General features: G+C 37.2%; 1 protein-coding gene across 8 annotated transcripts in view; it reads left to right on the forward strand.

The window, feature by feature from the left end:
• Positions 1-26,286, forward strand: part of PMS1 (PMS1 homolog 1, mismatch repair system component) — a 596,068-nt gene that overhangs the window by 58,127 nt on the left and 511,655 nt on the right. For 5 of the 8 annotated variants that reach the window (XR_004475256.2, XM_004276933.3, XM_033400270.2 and 2 more), the window contains 5 exons: positions 1,080-1,196; positions 7,879-8,001; positions 8,551-8,694; positions 8,846-9,738; positions 22,718-23,200. The exons of 1 other annotated variant lie outside the window; for it this stretch is intronic. Coding sequence is in view for 6 of the 7 variants with exons in the window: in XM_004276933.3 (XP_004276981.1) it covers positions 1,080-1,196; positions 7,879-8,001; positions 8,551-8,694; positions 8,846-9,738; positions 22,718-23,200 (1,760 nt within the window). In the remaining variant the exon portion in view is untranslated. 2 more of the 8 variants (XM_049712131.1, XM_049712133.1) reach the window with 2 other exon arrangements.

The raw sequence follows: 26,286 nt of genomic DNA on the forward strand, positions 1-26,286 counted from the left end.
TTCGTTTACTCTGCTTCCTGAGAACTGCTCTCATCCTCCTGATTGCTAAATCCTGTGGCCACATCTCTTTTTTTTACCTTGGTCTCTCAACACTGGTCACACATAACTACTTCTTTCTTCTTAAAAAAACTTCCTTGTTCTATGCACCATACTGTCCTGTGACTCTTCTTGCCTCTGTGGCCAATCCTTTTCAGTCTCCTCTTCTTCCTCTGTCTGCCTCTTGAATGTTGATGTTTTCTCCTAAGCCCTTTACACATTTTCTTTAGGATTTAGGGGGTTCTAAGTGAATATTTGTTGAATGAATGATATGTGTCTGTATTGGTGGTTTCTCAAGAGATTTGACTATAGTTGGACCTCATTAACTGAAAAAAATTCAGTATGTGGTACCTGATCATACACTTCACAGCCAAACTTTGGTGCAGTCTCTCTGGACTATGCTTCTCTTAAACTACCCTACTGGATGCTTGCAGTGAAAAAAATCCAAGCTCATTATTCAGCTTTTATGTCTGTAAGGTTCAGTTAGCTTTTTTAAAGTTTTCTGTGTATAAAAGGTAATTATAAAGGTAATTTTAAAAAGCATGCATTATCCTAAATTTTTATACCAGTTTGACTATTTACAGAAATCTTATAGCATAGGTATCTGTCTTCAATAAAACAGTAATACTTTACTTGGAGTAGCGATTTAATTTAAATATACTCTGAAGTATATACTCTGAAGTTTAGGATTAGAAGAGGGGAGAGAATTAATATTTAATGAAACTGTTTTATGCCAGACACTGCCTATGTGTTTGCCTACATCATATATTTTCATCTTCCAACAACTCAGGGAGATAATTATTCTTAGTCATCTTACAGAGAGAAGAAAATTGAGGTTAAGGGAAATTAAAATAGATTCTACACTGCAGCATATATAGCTACTAAAATTTGGAAACGGAGTTCTGTCAGACATGCATATCTTATAAATGATGCAGAAAATATAAGCTAGGGATGAATGCTAAATATAGCGATAATTTGTATAAGTACTTGAGTTTACTAAATCCAAATTGTGTCAAAAGTTGTCTGTGTTATTTTGTCCCTAGGCAATTATTTGGCAGAAAACTAGAGTATCAGATCATAAAATGGCTCTCATGTCTGTTCTGGGGACTGCTGTTATGGGCAACATGGAACCCTTTCAGTACCACTCTGAAGAATCTCAGGTATACAACAAAAATGTTCTTTAATAATTCTAATTTACCAATGAAACTGTTAAATTATTTCCTTTTTGTGGGGTTGGGGTTGCAAGAAGTTTTTCTTTTAAAATTTTAACGAAGTATGTGTATAAGGTACAAAAAGAAAATACGCACAGAGCTCATATTAAACCTCTCTTCCCAGCCCTGCTTCTTGTTTTTATCTTTTCTGTTTATTGTTTAATTTTAAGTATCGTGGCTACATTAATTTTTTAAGTGATTTTCAATTTAGAATCTTCATCTGTTTACTTTCTACAATGAAAGAAAAGAAGTTGAGCTCTCTTACCTTTGTTTTCCCTTTTCCATCCTAGATATATGTATTCCAGCTTTATTTTCTTGATCTGTCAGCTTCAGACAGTCTTCTTCAGTCCCAATAATATTGGATGAGGTTATTAACTCTCCCAATCTTACTTCTACCTGCTCTTCTCCCTCTCAGTCATGTCAGCTCCACTTTCATGTTATCTAGCTTAATAACCTATTTTCTTATGTAACCATCTTTTGTTTGTTGGAAGAATTTTAATTATGTAATCATCTTTTATTTGAAGATTCATTCTAAAAGTTGAAAGCTTATATGGAGTATACATTACTATGACTTCTCTGTTCTCCTTTTCTTTTTTATAATTTGTTGCAATCTCTTTTCTGCTACTAGTTCCCCTCCTATCCTTTTTTGCAGTATTGAGTTCTTAATTATCATCTTATTGGAGTCTTGGATGGGAGCTTGTGCTCAATTAATGTGTTAAGAGTTCTCTCTCCTGAGGAACAATTCAGGCCACCCTTAGTGGCCATGATCTGACATGGGTTCTATTTTTCAGAGCTCTCTTAATAGTTGTTTAATAGTTTAGACACTAGTGCCACCTTGGACTGGTCATGGTGGCTGACTTGGGATGATAAGGGTACTGTCTAAATTCCCCTGGGTTCCCTGTGGCTTCCTGGAACTTTGTTGCCTATGCTGGTAACCCAGGAAGCTTGTGACAGGAGATCCAGACATGATATCTGTGGTGCTGTGCTTTAGAGATTCTACCTGTCATAGTTTGATCTGAAGACCAGCAGCATTGGCATTACTTGGAAGCTTGTTAGGTGAAGACTCTCAGGCCTCATCCCAGACATACTGAATGAGAATCTGCACTTTTTTTTTTTTTTTTTTTTGCGGTACACGGGCCTCTCACTGTTGTGGCCTCTCCCGCTGCGGAGCACAGGCTCTGGACGCGCAGGCTCAGTGGCCATGGCTCACGGGCCCAGCTGCTCCGCGGCATGTGGGATCTTCCCGGACGGGGGCACGAACCCATGTCCCCTGCATTGGCAGGCGGACTCTCAACCACTGCACCACCAAGGAAGCCCAAGAATCTGCATTTTAATGCGGTCTCCGAGTGCATATTCAAGTAGGAAAAGCACTGATTTAGACCTTGGTTAGTTATGATTCCATGTGTGATTGGAACATGAGTCATTCCTGCAGTTTGGATTTCTTTTCTTTGATCTGTATTGAGATATGTTGCCAGATCTGTGCATGTCCATTGATTTTTTTCAATAAATTTATTTTATTATTTTTATTTTATCTGGCTGCGTTGGGTCTTTGTTGCTGCGTGCGGGCTTTCTCTAGTTGTGGCGAGCGGGGGCTACTCTTCCTCGCGATGCACGGGCTTCTCATTGCCGTGGCTTCTCGTTGCGGAGCACGGGCTCTAGGCGTGGGGCTTCAGTAGTTGTGGCATGTGGGCTCAGTAGTTGTGGCTCACGGGCTCTAGAGCGCAGGCTCAGTAGCTGTGGCTCACGGGCTTAGTTGCTCTGTGGCATGTGGGATCTTCCTGGACCAGGGCTCGAACCCATGTCCCCTGCATTGGCAGGCGGATTCTTAACCACTGCACCACCAGTGAGCCCCATGTCCATTGATTTTTAAATTTTATCTTGAGATAGAATTGTACAAGGGTTGCTGGTAATCTTTGACAGATACCAAAACTTTGCTGCACCTTCACGTGGTTATTCTTGCATGGGGGAATGAGGGTACTTGGAAACTATGTGTTGCTGAGTAGTACCACTTCAGTGGGCTGTCAGAAGGACAGACTTTTGAGTGTCTCCCTGGTGAGAATGACCGTCTAACCAAATCTCTCTTTTGTTCATGCACTGTGTGTCTAAATGGATATTGTATTTATGTTGCCACCAGCTACCCATCACTATTCCATGCTTTCTGGGCTTTCAGAGTTTCCTTGACGCATTCTCTTTCCTAGCCAAAATCAATCTTAAGTTGTTTACCAACTGCTAATGGTTGCCCCTCTCACCTCACTTTTGTCCTCATTACATACATTCAAGTTGTGAAACTTGGCCACCAAGGCCCTTCACGGGACTGGGGTGGCAGATGCATAAGTCATTGGGAACCTTGGGTGCAGAAAATCTTCATAATATCTGTTTCTGTAATGTTGAGGGTCCCTTTCTTATCTATATAGCAACTCCATATGGGAAGAATCTCCTAATTATGGATGGTGATCCCAGCTGCACCACTGCTGTGGTGGCATTTCTTATGGAGTTTCCCAGTGTGGCTTTGTTGGTTTGATGGAACTCCTCAAGTTGGTTTGTTTTTTTGTTTGTTTGTTTTGACATCTATCTTCTCTTTGATAGCTCTGCATCAATCCATGCTAAGTTCTGGGTGAATTCCTCAGTGCTGCCTGATTTTTATTCCCAAAACAATATCTACTTTTCTGTTCTTTCTTCTAAACTTGATTTATAGCTACCAGTTTTGATTTCTTTATCTTCTGGGTTTTTTTTTTTTAATAATAATGGTTTTTTATTTACTCTTTTGAAAGCATGGTACACATACTAATTTCAGTCATTTTCATATTGCTCTATCATTTTTATTCCTGAGAGAATATTCTCTCATTCTCTGCCATTTTATATGCTTTGAAATTTTAATTTACAAAATCACTTTGAATGCAGATTTATTGTTTTGTTTTTCCCTCCCACTTTCCCCTCCCTTCCTGTAGTTTGGCAGATACCACTGCCCTCCCAGCTCCAATTCAAAACTAGGTATTAATATTAGTAGTTCATGCCTTTCGTCCTGCCAATATTTTGCAGACCCTTTTTCCTAGCTGACTTGGCTTAACTTTATTTTTGGTTTTGGCGTTGTCTCTGTTCTTTCTGGTGATCCTTGCAAGCAGCTCCAAACAGTGGTCACAGTATTTTTTAAACATTTGTGGGTGTGGGAGGAGAAATTTGCCCATTTCAAAGGGAAAGACTGATTTAAATCCCCTAACTATATGTGTTTTCTGTCCTTATTTCCATACCAGAATTGAATTTCCAATTGACCAGCTGGTTTCTTTTTTTCCTTTTTTCTTTTTAATTGATATACAGTTGACATATTAGTTTCAAGTGTACAATGTTATGATTTGTTATATGTATACATTGTGAGGTGGTCACCACAGTAAGTCTAGTTACATCCATAATCACACATCGTTACAATTTTTTTTTCTGATACAGCTGGTTTCTGATCATAGAGCACATATGGGCTTTTGATTTCAGCCATCACTCCCTGTTATGTTTAGCATTCATAACATCTTTATGTTTGTGGTTCCTTTGTCTTATTTTTAAATGGTTAGGTCTTTAAAAAATTTTGTAAGAATTTAATTTATCTATCACTGCTATGTATTTGCAGTTGGGATGGAGAGAAGGGAATTATTAATAAGTTGTGAATTTATTCCACTATCCTGATCAGAAGTACTTAAATTTTTACTTTAGAAACATAAATCCCATAGGGTTCTAGAGGTTTACCGAAAGAGGAGAACGTCAAGGTTACTTCAGCAGAATCGGGGCAGAGAAGAAGAGATGGGTTTGAGAAACTGGGTAGGGGGCAGGGCTGTTTATCATGGTAAAGGAATACAGGAGGAGCTAGTTGGACAGCAGGGTAGAAGTGAGCTTAAATATTTTATCGAGTTTTGAATGTGGTGAGATTGAGAAGATTTGTGTGACAGCTAGTTAAAGATAGTAAGCATTTGGGGATGAAAGAAATAAAGGTTCTACATCTGTATCTTAGCGTCACTGGTGTATGTGTATAGATGGGAATGAAATTACTCAGGGAGAGTAGAGAGCAAGAAAAAAGGATCTGATGATGAAACTCAAGGGGACCATCATCATTATAGACTGTAAGCAAAGAGAGAGAAACCAGCAAACCATACTAAAGAGGAAGTGTCAGAGAGGAAACAGAAAGAGAAGGCTGAAGCAGTGTCATGCTTCCCAAAGTAGAGAGTTGTCATTGGTATCAGGGTCTGTAGAGAGTCAGGTAAGGGTACAACTAAATGTCCATTGGAGTTGGTCACTGAGGTAGAAGCCAGATTATAGAATATTGGAGATGAAGGGAAGGAGAGAGGGGTCCATAGCTGAAGGACAATCAGGGGAGAATTATTTGTTTATATTTTGCCTTTGATTTTTGTTTTGCTATTTAGTTAATAGTTGGGTATAGAATCTTATAAGGTCTGTCTAATTTTTTATTTTGTTGCACTGATTTGGCCTCTTACAGACATTTTTCTTCACTCGAACTAGATGGATTTTCACTTTTTTTTTTTTTTTTTTTTTTTGTGGTATGCGGGCCTCTCACTGTTGTGGCCTCTCCCGTTGCGGAGCACCGGCTCCGGACGCACAGGCCCAGCGGCCATGGCTCACGGGCCCAGCCGCTCCATGGCATGTGGGATCTTCCCGGACCGGGACACGAACCCGTGTCCCCTGCATCGGCAGGCGGACTTTCAACCACTGCACCACCAGGGAAGCCAGGATTTTCACTTTTTATAGCATTTTATAAGACTTTGCCATTTGATTTTACTATTCCATATAACTTACAGCCTGTTAGTTCTTAAGGTTGTCTTAAGCCATTTTTAAAGCTCCGTATTCGGAAGTAATAGTATTTATTCAGTGGCCAGCCAAGATGGTGTGGAAGGAAAACACTAGCAATATTACCAATTTTTTCTTCATTTTAGTCTTCATTCTTCCCTATTCTGGGTATTTTTTTTCCATCAACAAGCCCAATAAGGCTTTCAGAGGCTAAACAGGCTCTCCCTGATGCTCAGCAGGTGCTTTAAGAAGGGTCTCATGTTACTTGGTTAAATTATACAACCATTTATAAGTCTTGTTAAGTTTTACAGTTAATTAAGTATTTTCATTTTATAATGGATTATCTAGGTTTATTTATTAACTTTTTTTAATTGGCACAGTTTGGCACTGTGATGGTAATGCGCTTAGTGTTCTAAAATTGGTACTGCATCTCCTTAAGCACTTATTTCCAAGGGCAGGGACAGCCGTAGACATAGGTGGCAGCCTGCAGGATACGTTGGTAAGGAGCCTCATGGTTTCTGCTTAACTAAAAATAGCACCCCCACTGACACTCTTGCTTTTCTAAACCTAAGCTGAAATTTTCCCATTATTACTGTTTCTTAACAGGTTAATAAAACAGCTGATGCCGGTTGTTTCAGATAAGAGATTATTATAGGCCTGTATTTTGAATAATTTGACCAAGATCACACTAGTAGTAGAGCTAGGATTTAAATCATGTCAGTCTGGCTCTATCCAGTATTCCTAACAATTCTCTGTATTATCTTTAAAAGTAAAAGTAGGAGCATTTTCCTTGCCTTCTGGTCCCTAAATCAATCAATCTTCTCGCTGGTATTTTTTCTAGGATTCTTCTTTATTTTCTCCCTCTTCAAACATTTGTAAAGTAGTTCTCTAAACAAAAATGAAGATAAAGTACAACGCTGCAATGTATCAAAGAGTAAAAGATTTTTTTATTTTCCCTCAGTAATGAAAACCCAGTCAGATTGACTTCATAGCATACTCAGAATAAAGATAGAAACAGCCACTTCTTTACAGAAAACGGTTGCTGAAAAGAAAAGGATAAAGAGCCAGAGGAAAGTCACTATATGAGGAAAGAAATTTTTAGAAGACAGAAAGAAGATCAGGTTGAGCAAAGAGCAGTATTTATGCTGTATGTCCTATGACAATAAGATATATGGCCGTTGGTGAAACTCTCATGAATGCCAGTTTTTCCTTAAAATAGAATTGCAAAAAGGGAGAGTCAGAGGCTGAGAACACCAATTTAACTCACTTCAGTAATTTATTTAAGGTTAATGCTCATGATATGGTTATCAGGAAATATATGGCTCTTTAGACCTTAAGATCGAAATCCATTTGTTTATTAATTTTTTTATACCTTTTAAAAAATATATACAGTGTTATTTAGGCTTTTTAATTTTTTTTACTTACTTTATTATTTTTTTTCATTTTTTTAATTTTTGGCTGTGTTGGGTCTTCATTGCTGCGTGCGGGCTTTCTCTAGTTGGGGCAAGTGGGGGCTACTCTTCATTGTGGTGCGCGGGCTTCTCACTGTGGTGGTTTCTCTTGTTGCAGAGCACGGGCTCTAGGTGTGCGGGCTTCAGTAGCTGTGACACGCAGGCTCAGTAGTTGTGGCGCACGGGCTTAGTTGCTCTGCAGCATGTGGAATCTTCCCGGACCAGGGCTCGAACCTGTGTCCCCTGCATTGGCAGGCAGATTCTTAACCACTGAGCCACCAGGGAAGTCTCAATTTTTTTATACCTCTTAATGTATTGTATATAGCCAGACCCATGGAATCACATTTATCATTGACATTGCATATCAATTCTGTAATTATTTATTACAATTATAGATTTATCTAAGTGGATTTCTTCCAAAGCATGATGCAGACCACTCTTTCACAAGTCTTTCGACCCCAGAAAGGAGTTTCATCTTTATAAACAGTCGACCAGTACACCAAAAAGATATATTAAAGGTAATCTTTTTAAGAAAAAGTATCACTTGGATCAGAAATAAAAACTCTGTCACTTGTCAGCTTCTTATAAGGACTACTTCTAAGAATTTGTTCCAAAATAAGGAAAAGGAAAAATAGATACAATATCATTTATTAAGCATTGTGCTAGGTACCTTACATATGACTCTTCACAACAGTTCTGTGGTGAATTATTATCCTTATTTATAGTGAAGTGACTGAAATGTTTGTGACTATCTTAGACCACATAACGAGGAAGTAACACAATTTGGATTTGAACCCAGGACTTTCAAAACATCCATGACACTATGATCTTTTAACCGTGAAGCCAGTTGCATTGGATATTTGTACTTCTTAATGAATGCTTGTGCTTTATGTAAGTTCAAAGCCTCTAAGTGAGCATTACTATTTAGATACTACTTTTCCTAATAAGCAGTTACATCCACTCAGTTTCTCAGTTAAATATGCTTCTTTTGGTGGTATTTTAAAGATGGCAATACTATCTTTTTTTATGTCTTTTTTTTTGTCTTTCACTATTACATATATTTCTAGCTAATCCGACATTATTACAATCTGAAATGCCTAAAGGAATCTACTCGTTTGTATCCCATTTTCTTTCTGAAAATTGATGTTCCTACAGCTGATGTAGATGTGAATTTAACACCAGATAAAAGTCAAGTATTATTACAGAATAAGGTAATCTTTTTCAGATTTTTTTTGTATTTATGCTATTTACAAATTTAAGCAGTCCTAACCATTTTCATATGAAAAAGATATGCTTGTTTCTGTAGATTTTTTAATATTATTTTCATAATTTCCTCTAACATTTGTTAATTTGTATTTTTAGGAATCTGTGTTGATTGCTCTTGAAAATCTGATGACAACTTATTATGGATCACTAACTAGTACAAATTCTTATGAAAGTAATAAAACAGATGTTTCCTCAGATGACATGGTTGTTAGTAAAACAACAGAAACAGATGTGCTTTTTACTACGATGGAAACATCTGGAAATAATTATCCAAATGTTGATATTTCAGCCATTCCTTTCCAGAATGATGTGCATAATGATAAATCTGGGCAAAACACTAATTATTGTTTGAATCATCATATGCATATTGGTGACCATTGTGATGATCATTTTAATAGTGAAAATTCTAGCATTGATAAGAACAGTGGGAATACATTTCAGGAGATTCCAATGAATAATTTATCATGTGAGGACACCCAAAAGGAATATAGTGAAGTTTGTGTTGTAGGTTCTGTTAAGCAAGCCCAATCAGAAAATGGCAGTAAGGGCCATATAGATGAGAGTGGGAAAAATGAGGAAGAAGCAGTTCCTGAGAAGTCTTTGGAAATTTGTGTAGATGACTGGAGCAAGGGAAATGTACTTAAAGATTCAAGAGGAGAAAACATTGAACCTGTGAAAATTTTAGTACCTCAAGAAAGTTTAGCGTGTAAAGTAAGTAATAATAATAATAACCCAAGTCCTGAACAAAAGAATTTGAATGAAAGTTCCTATAACAAAAAATCAAATGTGGTAGATAACAAATCTGGACAGCTTACAGCTTATGATTTAATTAGCAATCGAATAATCAAGAAACCCATGTCAGCAAGTGCCCTTTTTGTTCAAGATCATCGTGCTCAGTTTCTCACAGACAATTCCAAGACCAGTTTGGAAGATGCAACAGTACAAATTGAAGAACTGTGGAAGACATTGAGTGAAGAGGAAAAACTGAAGTAAGTTTCCAGAGCTTTCATGGGACCTGAATGTTCAGATATTTCCATTCTATATGACTCACTGAGTTAAAAAAATTTTCTTTTAACTTATTTATGGAAAAGCAGAATGGAAAACGGCTTTTGGCTTGACTAAAGTACCTTTTTTGGCATTACTTTTTTGCTAATTTAGAGGTTTTTATGGGAGTTTTTTTGTTTGTTTGTTTTTTATTTTGGTACAAGCCTTAACTACTTTCTGATTTAAGTTTGTAGTTAAAGGTTTTCCATTCTTAACTAAAAACTACCATTTTCTTCTATTTCTTTTTATTTTTACGTTAATCTTCCTATGACAGGACTTTTTCTTTTTTAAACTTTTGCATTAGAACAGTGGTGTTTTTAAGATCTTGACTATTCCCTTTTTAAATTGGTCTCTAAAATATGTGACACATTACAAAAAATTGTAACATTGTTGCAGATTTAATTTAGTGATGTTAATACTGTTCCTATTCAGTATAACTCAAGGCTTTCTTATAAAATCTTTTATTTATTGACAACTTATAAACTATGGTGGGTTTTGGGGGCTAGGTAAATAGGTGGTTTGATCTCTTTCATTAAAATAACTACATATTATTTGCCATTTTTAGATCAGATGATCTGAATAAATATTCCCAAAAAATATGAGGGGTGTTTCTAATTGACTTAGGGCACTTGCTGTAAACACAAAATATTATGTTTTGAGTGATTTAGCTCACAAGAAAATGAAAGAGTGCAATTATACTTCCAGTCACATATTATTACCTGAGGCAGTGGTCCCTACCTAACCTTTTTGGCACCAGGGACCAGTTTCGTGGCAGACAGTTTTTCCACTGGTGGGGGCCGGTGGGGATGGTTCAGGCAGTCACGCGAGTGATGGGGAGTGGCAGATGAAGCTTCGCTCGCTTGCCTGCTGCTCACCTCCTGCTGTGCAGCCCAGTTACTAACAGGCCGTGGACCGATACCGGTCCGTGTCCCGGGGTTTGAGGACCCCTGACCTAAGGCATCACAATACTATGTCAAACATCTGGAAAAAAATTTAAATGTAACCTGTCATCCAGAGTTTATATTTGGTGATAAATTACATGGATACTTGACCAATTTTTTTTTCATTTTTCTCATTAGCTTTTCAATCTTATAAAGACACTGTTAATTTAAAGTAATAAAGACCACTATTAACACACCAATAGGCAAAACCTCCGCAAGTTAACTTTTTTTTTAAGTGGGGATGGTGGTTGTGTTTTGTTCTTTAATATATATCTGTAAAAGATAAATATACTCTTATTTTAAACAGAGCCATAATACAAATTGTTACCACTTTCTAAAACATGAATTCCTTAATCTTCATTGTTCAAATTTCTAATATTTCATAAATGTCAAATTTTTTAAAAGTTTATTTGAATTAAGATGCAAATAAGGTTCACACATTGTTAATTATCTTTTGTCTTACATAAATGACACATTCAGTTTAAAGGTGAGAGCACTTGAGTTTTAATACAGTAAGCCCTCAGAAGTTGAATTGCATTGACCAGGGAGGTGATGAATTGAGAGCTGTCTGAGAAAATTAAAAAAAGCATAGATGTTCCCAGTTCTCATGGAAGTATTGACATTGGAACAGCTCAAGGTAGCTGTTCCCTTGCAGCCTCACAATAGCAGGTATTACTCCAGTTTCCTTTCAAGGAATGTCGGCATTGTTTCTCCTTGCAGGCCCCAAGGTGTTAAGGTACAAGGGTTATGGTTAATAGGTCTCATCTAAAAATTTGTTAATCATCAGGCAGTATTCTGGAATTCAGAATTTTCTCTATTGCCATAAGGTATACAAAAGAGGCATTGTTGGTCAAGAGCAGGCCTCTGAAGCTACACCTGCGTTCTAACCTCACTTCCTCTCTTTGATAGCTTTTTGTAAAAAATGTGTGGACAGTATCTCCCGGATTGTTGTGAAAATTAAATAAGATATATTGTGTGTTATGATACAAGATAAATGACTAGCACATAGTAAATAATTGTTCATGATGTTAATCAGAGTTTTTAATCTGTGAAAAGGAAATTTCTCTATTGTGATAGATATTATTTTTCATTTGCTTATTCAAGGTTAAATTTAATTTGGAGCCCAGAAATAGAAACCTGTTAAGAAAATATAGGTATCTTGGGATCAGAGAGCTTACTGTATGTCACAAAAAGCTCTATTAGAATCTTCCAGAGCCAGGGATCTGTGAATCAAAATCATGATTAGTGAAAAGGTAGAGTAAATATGTTATAACACAAGAATCACACTAACTACCATTTCTCTTCTGATCTTTATCTTAGAATTCTTTCCATGGTCTTAAATTCTATAAGGAGTGTGAAGGGATATGAGAGTAGACTCCTCTTCTACAGATAATCAGTCTTTCCAGCCATTCTTCCTTTTCTTCCCTTTTTTTCTCTTCTTGTTTCCTGTTTTTTTCCCATCCCCTTCCTTCCCTTGTTTCTTTCCTCCCTTGCTTCCTTCCCTTCCCTTCCCTTCTCTTTCCCTTCCTTGTTTCTTTCAGTTAGGAACTATTTACTGAGGCCATTCTGTGTACAAGGCCCTATGTACTCTAGCTAGTCATTTCAGATACAGTGATAAATTATAAATAAAAGATACTTTTACTACTCATAAAAGTGCAGTCTAGTGAGGAAGACACTATTAAACAAATAGTAATCATAGATTATGAAGAGTTTTTAAATAAAAGGAACACAGAAGAGTTATGAAAACAGTTAGCAGTTGGGCTTAATCATATTTATGGGACAGGAAATGCTTCCCTGAGTAGAAATTAATCAAAATGGTGTAGGGAATTTTCTTTGTAGAAGGAACAGCATGTAAGAATGCCCAGAAGCTAGAAGGAAAATAGTTATTGAGGAACTGGAAGATGCCCTTTATGACAGGAATGGATCATGGGGGAGTGTGATAAAGAAAGATGGGGTAGGCTGGTCAGATCATGGAAGGTTCAAACAGTTTTGAATAAGACATTGGATCCGGGTTTTCTACCGAGAGCTTAGGATAGACTTTGCAGTAGAGGGTACCTACATTTTAAAATTTTTCCTTTCTGGATTTTTTTTCCCCCTTGCTTTCTTCTCCTTTCCTCTAGTGGATTAGAAACCACTGTGTCCTCCCACTGGGTTCTCAGTCAATTGATGTGAACTTGAACTTTCATTTGTAGTAGCTATGAACATATTTCTACTTAAAATAACTTAGAACAGTACTGTACTTGGGATATTATTGAAAAATGGTAAGTAAACTTTATAATTACATGTAATCTTGAGACACAGAAACATTTGAATTGATTACTGATAAATCAGAATTAATATTTTTTGTTCAAGTTACTAAATCCCTTAATGATATAAAGTTGAAGATAACAGCTGTTTTTACTTAACATTTACTTAATATTCCTTTGGACATAACTTTTTATATTTCCCAAGGAACTAATTAAATTGACTTCTTGAATAAATCAAAAGATTAGTACCATATGTGAAAATTTGCACATCATAATTAATTACAAATGGTAACCTTCATCTTGAACTCATTTTCCACCGTAGGAGGAAATCTTGAGTTTGAATGTCTAAGAGCTAAAAATACTTATTTATAGTACTTATTGAAGGTAAACTGTATTGAAAATTTTGTGTTTTATAATCCAGAACTTCAGATTCTAAGCGGAAATGGGAGAAAAATAACGTAAAAAATTATGAATGTGGCCTGGTCAGTAACCAAAAGAGGCATTTTTCATTCATCTAGTTCACAGTGAAATAAAGGCTGTTTTACATTCTCCTCCAGCTAACATTTCTTTATTTAACAAACATATGCTGAGTACAGATTACATAATGTGCTTGTTTCTTGTGTTTTAGTCTCACTTTTAACATTTAATTCCATTCTCCCAATAGTATCATTTTTATTTCCTAGTACATAACTACTCAAATTTCTCCTTAAAAATGTATATATGTTATCTACAATAGAACTCAAACAGTTTCTTAAGAGTTTCTTAAGATTAGAAATAACATTTTCTAGTCTCAATTTTAAAACTGCATTTAAAGAACGTTTTAGCAAGGTTGCTTAGATAATTACCAACGTTTAGTCAATTGTGTGCCCCGTTCATTATAAGATAGGTGTTTCTTGATAGAAAATAATGATAACGAACATTTATTATCATTTACTATGTGCCAAGCACTATTCTAAGTACTTAAAACTCATTTTAAAGATAATGCTGCCCAACTCCAGCCTAGGTGTGGAGAATTGGAAACTCTGAGGGTAGGACCCAGGCATCTCAATTTTTTAGAAAAGGGTTGATATAACCACTATACCAGACTGCTGTCTTTGGCCCCAGGAGTTTCATTTTACTTCTGTTATTGTTAACCAAAAAGAAAAGACCTCTTAACTTTTTACCCAGTATAATTTTTTTTTTTAATAAATCTATTTATTTATTTTTTGCTGCTTTGGGTGTTTGTTGCTACGTGTGGGCTTTCTCTAGTTGCGGTGAGTGGGGGCTACTCTTCATTGCAGTGCGCGGGCTTCTCATTGCGGTGGCTTCTCGTTGTGGAGCACGGGCTCTAGGTGCACGGGCTTTAGTAGTTGTGGCACGTGGGCTTAGTAGTTTTGGCTTGCGGGCTCTAGAGCACAGGCTCAGTAGTTGTGGCGCGCGGGCTTAGTTGCTCCAAGCTGTGTGGGATCTTCCCAGACCAGGGCTCGAACCCGTGTCCCCTGCACTGGCAGGCGGATCCTTAACCACTGTACCACCAGGGAAGCCCTTACCCATATAATTTTAAAAGGTCCATTACCTTGTTTGAAATTGAATTAAATTAGGTGGTTTGGATGTGTTCAGTTTATTTGAATTTATTTTTTTATTGTTGACTCTAAAATGAGAAATAAATAGTAACAAAAAAATTAACATTTAGCTATGAAACCATTACAAATTTAATCATATAATTTTTATTTTGAGTGTTATTATTATAGTGATCTTTACTAGTATATAATTATTAAATGTATGTAAGTTTTCTTTTGTTGTGCTCAGGGAATTGCTTCTTCTATGTTGATGATATAGCACATATTTAAGGAGCTCTTCACATCTAAAATTGACTTTTTTTTTTTTTTTTTTTTGCGGTACGCGGGCCTCTCACTGTTGTGGCCTCTCCTGTTGCGGAGCACAGGCTCCGGACGCACAGGCTCAGCGGCCATGGCTCACGGGCCTAGCTGCTCCGCGCATGTGGGATCTTCCTGGACCGGGGCACGAACCCGTGTCCCCTGCATCGGCAGGCGAACTCTCAACCACTGCGCCACCAGGGAAGCCCTGACTCCTTATTTTATTGTTTAATTATTTCTTTTTTTTTTTTTTTTTTTAGTTGCCTGTACCTTAAATGGTTTTTTAAATTGGGTAAAGTTTAGCTGCTGTGAAATGCATAGATCTTAAATGTATATAGCTTAGTGCATTTTCATATGTGTACAACGATGAAACCACCACTGCAAACAAAATATAGAACATTTCCATCACCCCAGAAGGTTCTTTAGTGCTACCTAGAAACCAGTCTCCATTCTCAGCCACTATTTTGATTTCCGTCGCACTAGCTTGGTTTTTCCAGTACTTAAACTTCTTATATATAAAATCATAATGATATGTACTCCTTTATGTCCAGCTTCTTCCCCTCAACAAAATATTTTTGTCGTTTTCATCCATGTTTGTTGAATGTATGCATATAGTTTATTCTTTTTTAATCAGTAAGTAATACTCAGTTGTATAAGTATACCACAATTTGTTTTCTCAGTCTCCAGTTGATGAACATTGTGGTCTTTCCAGATATGGGATATTACGAATAAAGCTGTATTGTTTAGTTTCCAAATATTTGGAGTTTTTCTAAATATCTTATTGCTACTGAATTCTAATTAATTTTGTCATGGACAGGGAAAATACTGTTAGATTTAAATCTTTAGAAATTTATTGAGAATTATGCCCAGCAGCATATCTCGAAGAATGGGCTCCTAAAAAGAATCTGAATTCTGTAGCTGTTAGATGTAGTGTTCTAAAATGACAATTAAGTCAAGGTAGTTGATAGTATTGCTAAAATCTTCTTAAGGCTTTACTGATTTTTTTGTTTTGGTCTAATTCTGTCAGTGCCTCAGGGAGGGGCATTAAAGTCCCCAACTGTAATTCTGGATGTATTTCTACTTTTAGATCTGTAATTTTTTGCTTCACATAGTTTGAAGCTTTGTTGTTATTAGATCCATGCACATTTGTGATTGGTATACCTTCCTAATGATTCCCTTTGGTCATTATGAAATATTCCTGTTATCTGTGGTATTGTTTCTTGTTTTGAAATTTATTTCATCGTATATTACTATAAGCTGCTGTTATGCTTACGATTTGCATGGTTTATCTTTTCCATTCTTTTACTTTCAAACTATCTGTCTTTTTCCCCCGTGCTATCTGTGTAACTCTTGTAGACACATATAGCTGGAATTTGCTTTTTTATTTAAGTGGACTGCATTTTAATTTTGCTGTATTGGATAGTGCTTTATGTTCCTAGATTTAAAATAAATTTTAATTATTATAAAGGGTTTTTTTAATCCTTCATTGTATTTTAGTACTTTTTCCCCTGAGAGTTAGTGATGTTTTGATAGAAAAAGATTCCGTTGCCCATCTCTTGGTGCTTTTCCCTAAGAAATTAGACCAGAGTATTGCATAGGAAATTGACCAAATACTTGAAAGCAGCTTGGCAAATTGTGCTTAGCATAGATTAGCAGAATAAAGAACATTGTACTTATTTCAGTATGCAAAAGCAAAAGTAAACGTGAAAGTGAAACAAAAATATTCAACTATACTGAAGGTGAAGGTGTTTCTGACAAAGTGCATTTTCTAAATGTTGATAATTTTTAAAATATTAGTAGTCACTTCATTTAAAATATTAATATTTTAAATTTTTAGGCGTCTACTCTTTTTTTCCTTGAGATACAATTGACATACAGCACTGTATAAATTTAAGGTGTACAGCACAATGATTTGACTTACATACATCGTAAAATGATTACCACAATAAGTTTAGTGAACAGCCATCATCTCATATATATACAACATTCAGAATTGGAAAAAAATGTTTTTTTCCCTTGGAACGAGAACTCTTAGGATTTACTTTCTTAACGCCTTTAATTTACAACATACATCGATGTTAGTTATATTTATCATGTTTTCTTTGGATAAATACCCAGAGGTTGAATTGTTGGATCATATGTTAGGTCTAGTTTTAATTTTTTGAGGAATCTCCAGACTGTTTTCCATAGCGGTTGCACCAGGTTACATTCCCACCAACAGTGCACGAGGGTTCCCTTTTTTCCACATCCACACCAAGTTATTTGTTGTGTTTAACATTTCTTACAAAGCTAGTTTTGTGGTACTGAACTCTTAGCTTTTGGTTGTCTGTCAAACTTTTTATCACTCCTTCAAATCTGAACAAAAGACTTGCTGGGTAGAGTATTCTTGGTTGTAGGTTTTTGCCTTTCATCACTAAATATATCATGCCATTCCCTCTGGCCTTCAGAGATTCTGCTGAAAAGTCAGCTGATAGCCTTATGGAATTCTCTTATGCATAGCTTCTTGCTTTTCCCTTGCTGATTTTAATATACTCTCTTTATCTTTAATTTTTGCCAATTTAATAGCAGTGTGTCTTGGTGTGGTCCTCTTTGGGTTGACCCTGTTTTGGACTATCTGTGCATCCTGGACTTCCTGGATGTCTGTTTCCTTTCCCAGGTTTAGAGAAGTTTTAAGCTAGTATGTCTTCAAATATGTTCTCTGCCCCTTTCTCTCTCTCTTTTCCTTCTGAGACCCCTATCATGAGAACATTAGTACACTTGACATAAGAGACTCCCAGAGGTCTCTTAAACTGTCCTCATTTCTTTTTATTCTTTTTTTCTGTACAGCTTCAGTGATTTCCACTACTCTGCCTTCCAGCTCACTGATCTGTTCCTCTGTATCATCTAATTTACTGTTGATTCTTTCTAGTGTATTTTTTATTTCAGTTATTGTATTCTTCATCTTTGTTTGGTTATCTTTGTATTTTCCTACTCTTTGTTAAAAACTTCTAACTTCTCACTGTGTCAGTCCATCTTCTCCTGAGTTCTTTAAGCATCTTTATGATCATTACCTTGAACTCTATTGGGTAGATTGCTTATCTCCACTTTACTTAGTTCTTATGGGGTTTTATCATGTTCCTTCGTTTGGAACATGTTTCTCTCTTGCCTCATTTTGCCTAATATGCTGTTTTTATTTCTATGTATTTGGTAGGTTCATTCCATTTCCCCCTCTTGGAGAAGTGGCCTTTTGTAGGAGACATCCTATGGGACCCAGTAGCACACTCCTGTCTGGTCACCAGAGCTATATGCTTTAGTGATGCCTTCTATGTGGGTTGTGTGGGTCCTTCTGTTGTGGTGGGCTGACTACTGTGGGTGTGCTGGTGGTTGTGGCTGGCCCCCATTCCAGTTGGTCGCCATGCCCTGCCTTATACAAAGGGTGCCAGCTGATGGTGGGCAGGGCCATGTCCTGGTATGGCCAGAGGAGTCCTGGTTACTGGTGTGGGCCGCCCACAGGTAGATGGGGCCAGGTCATGAGTTGACTGGCTGTGGAGTCCTGGGGGGTCCCGAGGCTAGTCCTGGCCCGTTGGTGGGTGGAGTGGGGTCTCCAGGTGGCTGGCTGCCGGCTGGGGTTCCTTGATCTAGTGTCTGCCTGCTGGTAGGCAGAGGTGGTTCCTGACACAGCTTTCTGTATAGTTGTGGTGTCCCAAAGCTGCTGTCGGCCTGCTGGTGAGTGGGCCCAGTTCCTGACATGGCTAGCTGTGGAGTCTGGGTGTCCCAGAGTAGGTATTGGCCCACTGGTGAGTGAGGCTGCGTCCTGGGGCTAGTGCCAGCACACTGGTGGGCGAAGCTGCATCTTGGCGTTTCTTGGTACCAGGCTTAGAGTTTCCAGGGCTGGTGTATGGGCCCAGGCCCAATATGTCCTGGGTCTGTTGTCTAACCCCTGGTGGGCAGAGCTGGGTCCTAGGGTTTCCAGCTACAGGACCTTGTGGGGTCCTAGAGTTGGTCTCTGCCTGCTGGTGCCAGGACCAGTTCCAATGGCTGGCTGAATGTCCCAGGGCTCGTGCCCATGCACTGGTATGGGGAGCCGGATCCCAGGCCCTTTGGTAGATGGGGCCGGGTCCTAAGGGGCTGTTGACTCGGGTCCTGTGGCAGCTGGCCTGCTGGTGTGTGGTGCTGTGTCCCTGCCCAGCTAGCTGCTTGGCCTGAGGTGTCCCAGTACTGATGCTGACAGGCTGGTGGCTTGGGGCAGGACTGCATCCCAATGCTAATAAGCTAGAGGGAGGATTCCAAAATGGTGCTTACCAGCATTGCACATGGTAGAATGAGCTCCCTAAAATGGCTACTGCCAGTATCTATGTCCCCACGGTGAGTTCCATTTGCCTCCTGCCTCTGGGAGGCTTTCCCAGATCAGCAGGTGGGTCTGACCCAGCTCCTTTCAGATTACTGCTTCTGCCCTGGGTCTTGGAGTGTGTGAGATTTTGTGTGTGCCCTTTAAGAGTGGAATCTCTATTTCCTTCAGCCCTCTGACTCTATTGAAAGTAAGCCTCACTAACCTTCAGAGCCAAACGTTCTGGGGTCTTCTTTCCTGGTGCAGGACCCCTGAGCTGGGGATCCTAATGTGGAGCTCAGACCCTATGCTCTTTGGAAAGAAGCTCTGTGATTGATATCATTCTCCTGTTTGTGGGTCTTCTCCCCTGGGGGTATGGTCTTGACTATACCACGACTCTGTCCCTCCTACCCATCTCATTGTGGTTCCTTCTTTATATCTTTAGTTGTAGAAGATCTCTGCTAGTCTTTACTTCATTCTAATTGATAGCTGCTCTGTAAATAGTTATAATTTTGTTGTGCCCATGGGAGGAGGTAAGCTCAGGATCTTCCTACTCCACCTTGTTGGTCACACCTTTACATCTCTGGATTTTGAAATTCAGTCTGACGGACTCTGCCTTTCAAATGCAATAGTTAGTCCATGTAATGTATTAATTGATATGGTTGTGTTTTGGTCTACCATTTTCCTATTCCTTCTCAGTTTTGTTCCTCTGTTCCTCCTTGTTTTGGGAGAGAGGCAGCCTCTTTAGGGTTAAAAGAATATAATTCATATTTAATTTTAATTCCTCTATTGGCTTTGCCTTATTTTTTGCTCTGGGGAATACATTATACATCCTTAATTTATCATAATCTACTTAGAGTTAATAGGGTACCATTTTAGGAACTTCCGTGGCACAGCAGTTAATAATCCACCTGCCAATGCAGCGGACACAGGTTCGAGCTCTGGTCCGGGAAGATCCCATATGCCACGGAGCAACTAAGCCCGTGCTCCACAAGTACTGAGCCTGTGCTCTAGAGGCCACGAGCCACAGCTGCTGAGCCCACATGCCACAACTACTGAAGCCTGCGCACCTAGAGCCCATGCTCCACAAAAAGAGAAGCTACTGCAGTGAAAAGCACGTGCACTACAATGAAGAGTAGCCCCAACTTGCCACAACTAGAGAAAGCTTGCATGCAGCAACAAAGACCCAACGTGGCCAAAAATAAATAAAATTAATTAATTAATTATTTAAAAAATAAGATACCATTTCACATAAACTATAAAAATGTTCCAAGTATAATTCCACTTACCACCCCTGTCCTTTACATAGTTGGTGTCATATATTTTACATCTACGTAAAAATAAACCGCATCTTTAAATATTACTTTTAAAATTTAAACAGTTATCTTTCAAAGAAATAAGAGAATTTTTCAAAAGATCTTTTTTTTTTTTTTCCTGTTTACCTACGTAGTTACCATTTTTGGTGCTCATCATTTTTTCCTATACATCTGAGTTACCATGTGGTGACATTTCTTAATAATGTAATTATGTTGGCAACAGATCTCAGCTTTCTTTTTGAAAATGTCTGTTTCGTCTTCAAGTTTGAAGTAAATTTTTATGGATATAATTGAATCCTGGATTCTTATAGCACTTAAAAGATGTTATTCACTGTTATCTGGCTCTACATTGCTTATGATGAGAAGTTATATCCATCATTTGTTGTGGTGCTCCTTTTTTGTAACATCTTTTTTTTTTCCTCCTCTGTACTTCTAAGATTTTATCTTTATCTTTGGTTTTCAGCAGTTTGATTCTAATGTACTTAAGCTGTGGATTTCTTTGCATTTTTCCTGCTTGGGGTTCATTGACCTTCTTGAATCTGTAAAATGTTGCATTTATCCAAATTGGGTAACTTTCAGCCATAATTTCTTTGAATATTTTTACCCCATTACTTTTTTTTTTTTTTGGCTGCATTGGGTCTTGTTGCTGTGCACAGGCTTTTTCTAGTTGCGGCAAGCGGGGGCTACTCTTCATTGCGGTGCAAGAGCTTCTCATTGCAGTGGCTTCTCTTGTTGTGGAGCACGGGCTCTAGGCACACGGGCTCAGTAGTTGTGGCTCGCAGGCTCTAGAGCGTAAGCTCAGTAGTTGTGGCTCACGGGCTTAGTTGCTCTGCAGCACATGGGATCTTCCCAGACAAGGGCTCAAACCCATGTCCCCTGCATTGGCAGGCGGATTCTTAGCCACTGTGCCACCAGGGACGTCCCTACCCCATTACTTTTATATTTTTAATCTGAGACTCGAATTACATATATGTTAGGTTGCTTGTTTTGCCATAAGTCACTGAAGTGTTTTTTCAGTCTTCTTTCAATCATTTTTCTCTCTGTTGTTCAGATTGGATAATTTCCTTTGATCTGTCTTCAAATTTCCTGATCCTTTCTTTTGCCATCTCTTATCTGCTGTTAAGTGTACCCAGTGAATTTTTCATTTCAGATATTCTATTTTTTAGTTTTAGAATTTCCATTTCCATTTGGTTCATTTTATAATTTCCCTTCTCTGTTGAGATTACCCCTTCTAGTCTCTCATTGTGATCATCTTTTTCTTAAGTCCTTAAATATATGTAAAGACCAATTAAAAAAATGTTTTTTGCAGTTCCGACATCTACATCATCATCTTGAGGTTGGTTTTTACTGTCCACTTTTTCTCTTTACCATAACTCACATTTTCCTTTTTTATTGCTTGAGTGGTAACTTTTGCTTGTATAATGGACATTGTGGTTGATATGTTGTAGAAACTCTGGATTCTGTTATCTTCCGAAAAGTGTTGGGTTTTGTTCTACCACGCATTTAAGTTGCTGACAGATCACCTGGAGCTTAAGGAGACTTTGTTTTACACTTCCTTAGGCAAAGACTGTTTAAATTTTGCTGTTAGTCCTAGGGCAGCTTCCTTAGTTCTAGAACATAGTTTTTTGTTTTGTTTGTTTGTTTGTTTTTGTTTTGTTTCCTTACCCCTAAGTTGTAAGATGTAGCCCTCCTCCAGTTTTAATTGAAAGCCCAAAGTGTTTTCCAAGTCATCTAATTATGTGGGATTTAAACTCCAAACTCTGTTTCTCCTGCAGCAGGCAGCCACTGAAATCTCTGTTTAGCTTATTTAGCCTTCTAGTGATTATTTTCCTCTAGATTCTCACACGCGATTTTCTCCCTCAATTTCCAGCTGTTTTGGAAGCAGGGAGTTCTGTGTTCTGATGACTCAGTCTAATAAGAGTGCAGCTTTCTGACTGAGTTCTTGCTACTCTTCCTTAATGCTCTGGGAACTGCCCTCTGGGTAAAAGTGGTATAAATGTGGATCTCTTTTTTTTCAAGGGTTGAATCCATTCCAAATTCTGCATGCTTTTCATTGCTCTTCAGTGCCTATTTTAAATGGTTGATTTCTGTATTTTGTTCAGAGCTTATGGTTATATTAAGGTGGGTTAATCCAATACGAACTCCTTTGTCGTTACTGAACCTGGAATGCCAGCTCTTTATTTTTTATAAAATTTGCTTCGGATGGTTAATGTATTTCTCATTATGACTTCATTAGTTCTTTTTTATCTCTATTCATAGATATGAAGAGAAGGCTACTAAAGACTTGGAAAGATACAATAGGCAAATCAAGAGAGCCATTGAACAGGAGTCGCAAGTATCATTAAAAGATGGCAAAAAAAGGATAAAACCCACCAGCGCATGGAATTTGGCACAGAAGAACAAGTTGAAAACTTCATTATCTAATCAGCCAAAACTTGATGAGCTCTTTCAGTCCCAAATTGAAAAAAAAACCCAAAACATTAAAAAAGTTCAGATCCCGTTTTCTATGGAAAACTTAAAAAAGAATTCTGATAAACATAGGAAATTTGACTTAGAAGAAAAGGACGAATCTTACTTGATCCACAATCTCAAGTTTCCTGATGCGTGGCTAATTACATCCAAAACAGAGATAATGTTATTAAATCCATACAGAGTGGAAGAAGCGCTGCTATTTAAAAGACTTCTTGAGAATCACAAACTTCCTGCAGAGCCGCTCGAAAAGCCAATTATATTGACAGAGAGGTATGGTGAAGTAATATAATTTTTTTTACTCTAAGAACATTTATTGAAATTGAAGGTAAAAAGTTGAAAGTGTTTCCTAGCAGGGAAAAGTGGTATTTATTTAAAGAAATTTTTGTAATTTGATTTCACATATTTAATGGAATTGTTTTTAAATAAATAATTTTAGAATATTCTAGATAGTTTACTTCTGCAGTTAATAAATATCAAGCTCAGTTCCCCCCTGTACATTAGTGATTTCCCCAGGGTAGTCCTGACATTGGATTGCCATGACTCTTCTTCATTGTGCACTCTTTGTTTTAACATTTCAAACATATACCAAAACAGAATTATTCAATAAATGCCTTTATCAACAATTATCAAGATTTTGCCACATTTACTGCCTGTCCTTGGTATGTATATGTGTATATATATACACACACACACATACATACACACATGTATGTTTTTCCTTTTGCTAAAGGATTTAGAATGATTCCCATCCTTAGAATTTTCAGTATGTTTCTCTCTAAAATGGCCATTTTCTTAGCCACAATGCCTTTTTTCATGCGTTACACAATACTAATTCCTTGGAATTGTTCCTCATTGTCTCAGAATGTCTTTTTATAGTTTTTAAATTAAGTTTAATTTATATCTAAACAAGGTCCAACCATTACATTTTGCTTTGTATTTTAAATCTCTTCTAATATCACACCGTTAATGTAGATTCTTAGTTGCTTGTTCATTGGGATATCCCATTGTCTCTATTTGTCTCTCTTGCTTTCTTGTGATGGTGTTTAACTTGTTTTTCCCTCTCCCATTTTTAAATGGAAGTTAGCTCAGGAGGATTGAATAGATTTAGATTCTACTTTCTGGTAAGACTGCTTAATAGGTGGTGCTATGTACTTCATATTTCATCACATCAAAAGGCACTTATCACTGGGTTCAGCTGCTGACAACCTGATGTTCCATCTTAAAGTTCCCCAATAACCTTTCCATCTAATGGTTTTATCCATTGATGATTGTTGCCTGAGCTAACTTTATGATAGATTGTTATGGGGGTATTTCCTTTTCATATCCTATGTGAGCAAATTGTTTTCTGTAAAAACAAATAACTGTTAAATAATCTACTAACATTTTACTTTTTTGTACTTAATATTTCTTTTTTAGTCTGACATAGGTAGAAGAAATTATATTTATGACAAAGGAGATAAAAACCTGAAATTAAAAAGATGACAATTTGTTTTGGAGGCCAACGATCTGTTTCAGACTTCCAAGAATAAATCAGAAATCATTTAAAAAATGTATTTAAATCCTTGTGTTAAAGACCCTGCCTCCAGAAAGAAAAACAGGCCAGAACCAAAAAAACATTTGATAAAGCTATCTTTTTAATTAAGGCAATAGTAATCACAGTAATTAAAACCCAGTGTCTTTTACAGTATTCTTTTAAGACCGGCTAGGAAACTGTCAAAGAAAGAATTAAAAAGAATTAATACAGCCTTAGGCTTAATTAAAACAGTTCAAAAATCTGATAGTACTTTTCTTTTTCTTCACTTAAAAAGAGCTAAGGTGTATTTTGTATACTCCACTGCTTTTCTAAATGGTATTCGTAAATTTTCATTTAGATCTCAAAAATATTTTTGTGCTTTATGAATTATAGGTTTTTAAAAATATTCTTCTTTGTGGCATTCTGTTATTTAAAAACAAATAAATTAAAAGTTATTATTTGGGGTCCATACTGGCCTGAGAATAAATCTTTCTTATTTGAACATGGACAGCAACAAAGCTTAATTCAAAATTGTTTTCACCTTTCTTCTGAAATATGACATCCCCATCACAGTTAATAATATAAGTTTTTAAAAACTGAGTCATAAAGAAGGTAATTATGGGTTGGGCTCAATTTTCGTGTCAGAGTTCTAATGCAGGTTGTGTAGTTTATCTCTCAACGGAGTATATAATTTAGAGATTATAAAATACAAAGTAAGAGCTCAATAATAATAACAATAATGGCTCATATTTATTGAGCTCTTACTATATGATAGGAACTTTACTAAGCCCCTTGCTTTCATGATCTTATCTTCACAATAACTGTATGAGAGGTATCCACATTTTAACGAGGAAACTGAAACACAGAATGTTAAGTAACTTACCAAGGTTCATACAGTCAGTATATAAGCAGTGGATCCAGCATTCCAATCTTGACAGTAACTGTAGACCCTGCACCACTAATTTCTATACTATATCATTATCACCACCACTACCACTGCCACCGGCTCTCAGATTGGTCTTCTCAATGTTGGGTTAGACCAGACAGCGCACATCTGCTATATAGCCAAAGTTCTCCTCTCCATGATATCTGCTCTTATAGGCAGTGGGGTCCTCAGCCTTTCAGAGGTGATAAGCAAAGACATCATCTATTCATTTAATTTTCAAGGGGTACAAGATTTTAATGAAGTAGCAGCTCATCATCCTGCACTGGATAGAATATAGAACAGTGCCTTATTTACATAGGTGTCAACTGTAACCGACACATTACTGTAAATAACATGTACGAAGCACCTGACCAAGCCTAAAACCTGCATGAAACGTTAATTTGTGCCCTAGATAATCGTTGGCCACCTCAAAATTTTGTTTAGGGCTAGTTCCACTCAGCGTATGCCACCTTTGGCAAACATACCATGCCTATAGTATACTGGAGGTATCTCTCCCAAGCCCTGAATTACTTTTATAAGTTCTTGGGAGAAAAAGATACATGCTTATCTTCTTATTGAAGAAACCTTGACTAGCAATAGACTATTACACAGGATGGGCTACATCAATAACTTGACAATGTGTTTTTGTAAATGTATAAAATGGCGTTATTTATAAATAAAGTTTTCATTTGTATTATAGAGAGAGTACTTTTTAAATTTCACATTTAGTTTGTATAACATTCTAGAAGATAGAAACTGTCTTTTGTGTCTATTCTTCCTCCTTTCTGTACACTGTATATATGGTAGGTCTACGAAGTATTAACAGAAATGTAAAAAGGTAAAGTTTCTCACAGGGCTCCTTATACCTTTGTATTTTGGTTAGTGATAATAACACTTTTTAAAGGGCCGTCGGATTAA

This window comes from Orcinus orca, chromosome 7 (assembly GCF_937001465.1).
Source record: "Orcinus orca chromosome 7, mOrcOrc1.1, whole genome shotgun sequence".
Lineage (NCBI taxonomy): Eukaryota > Metazoa > Chordata > Mammalia > Artiodactyla > Delphinidae > Orcinus > Orcinus orca.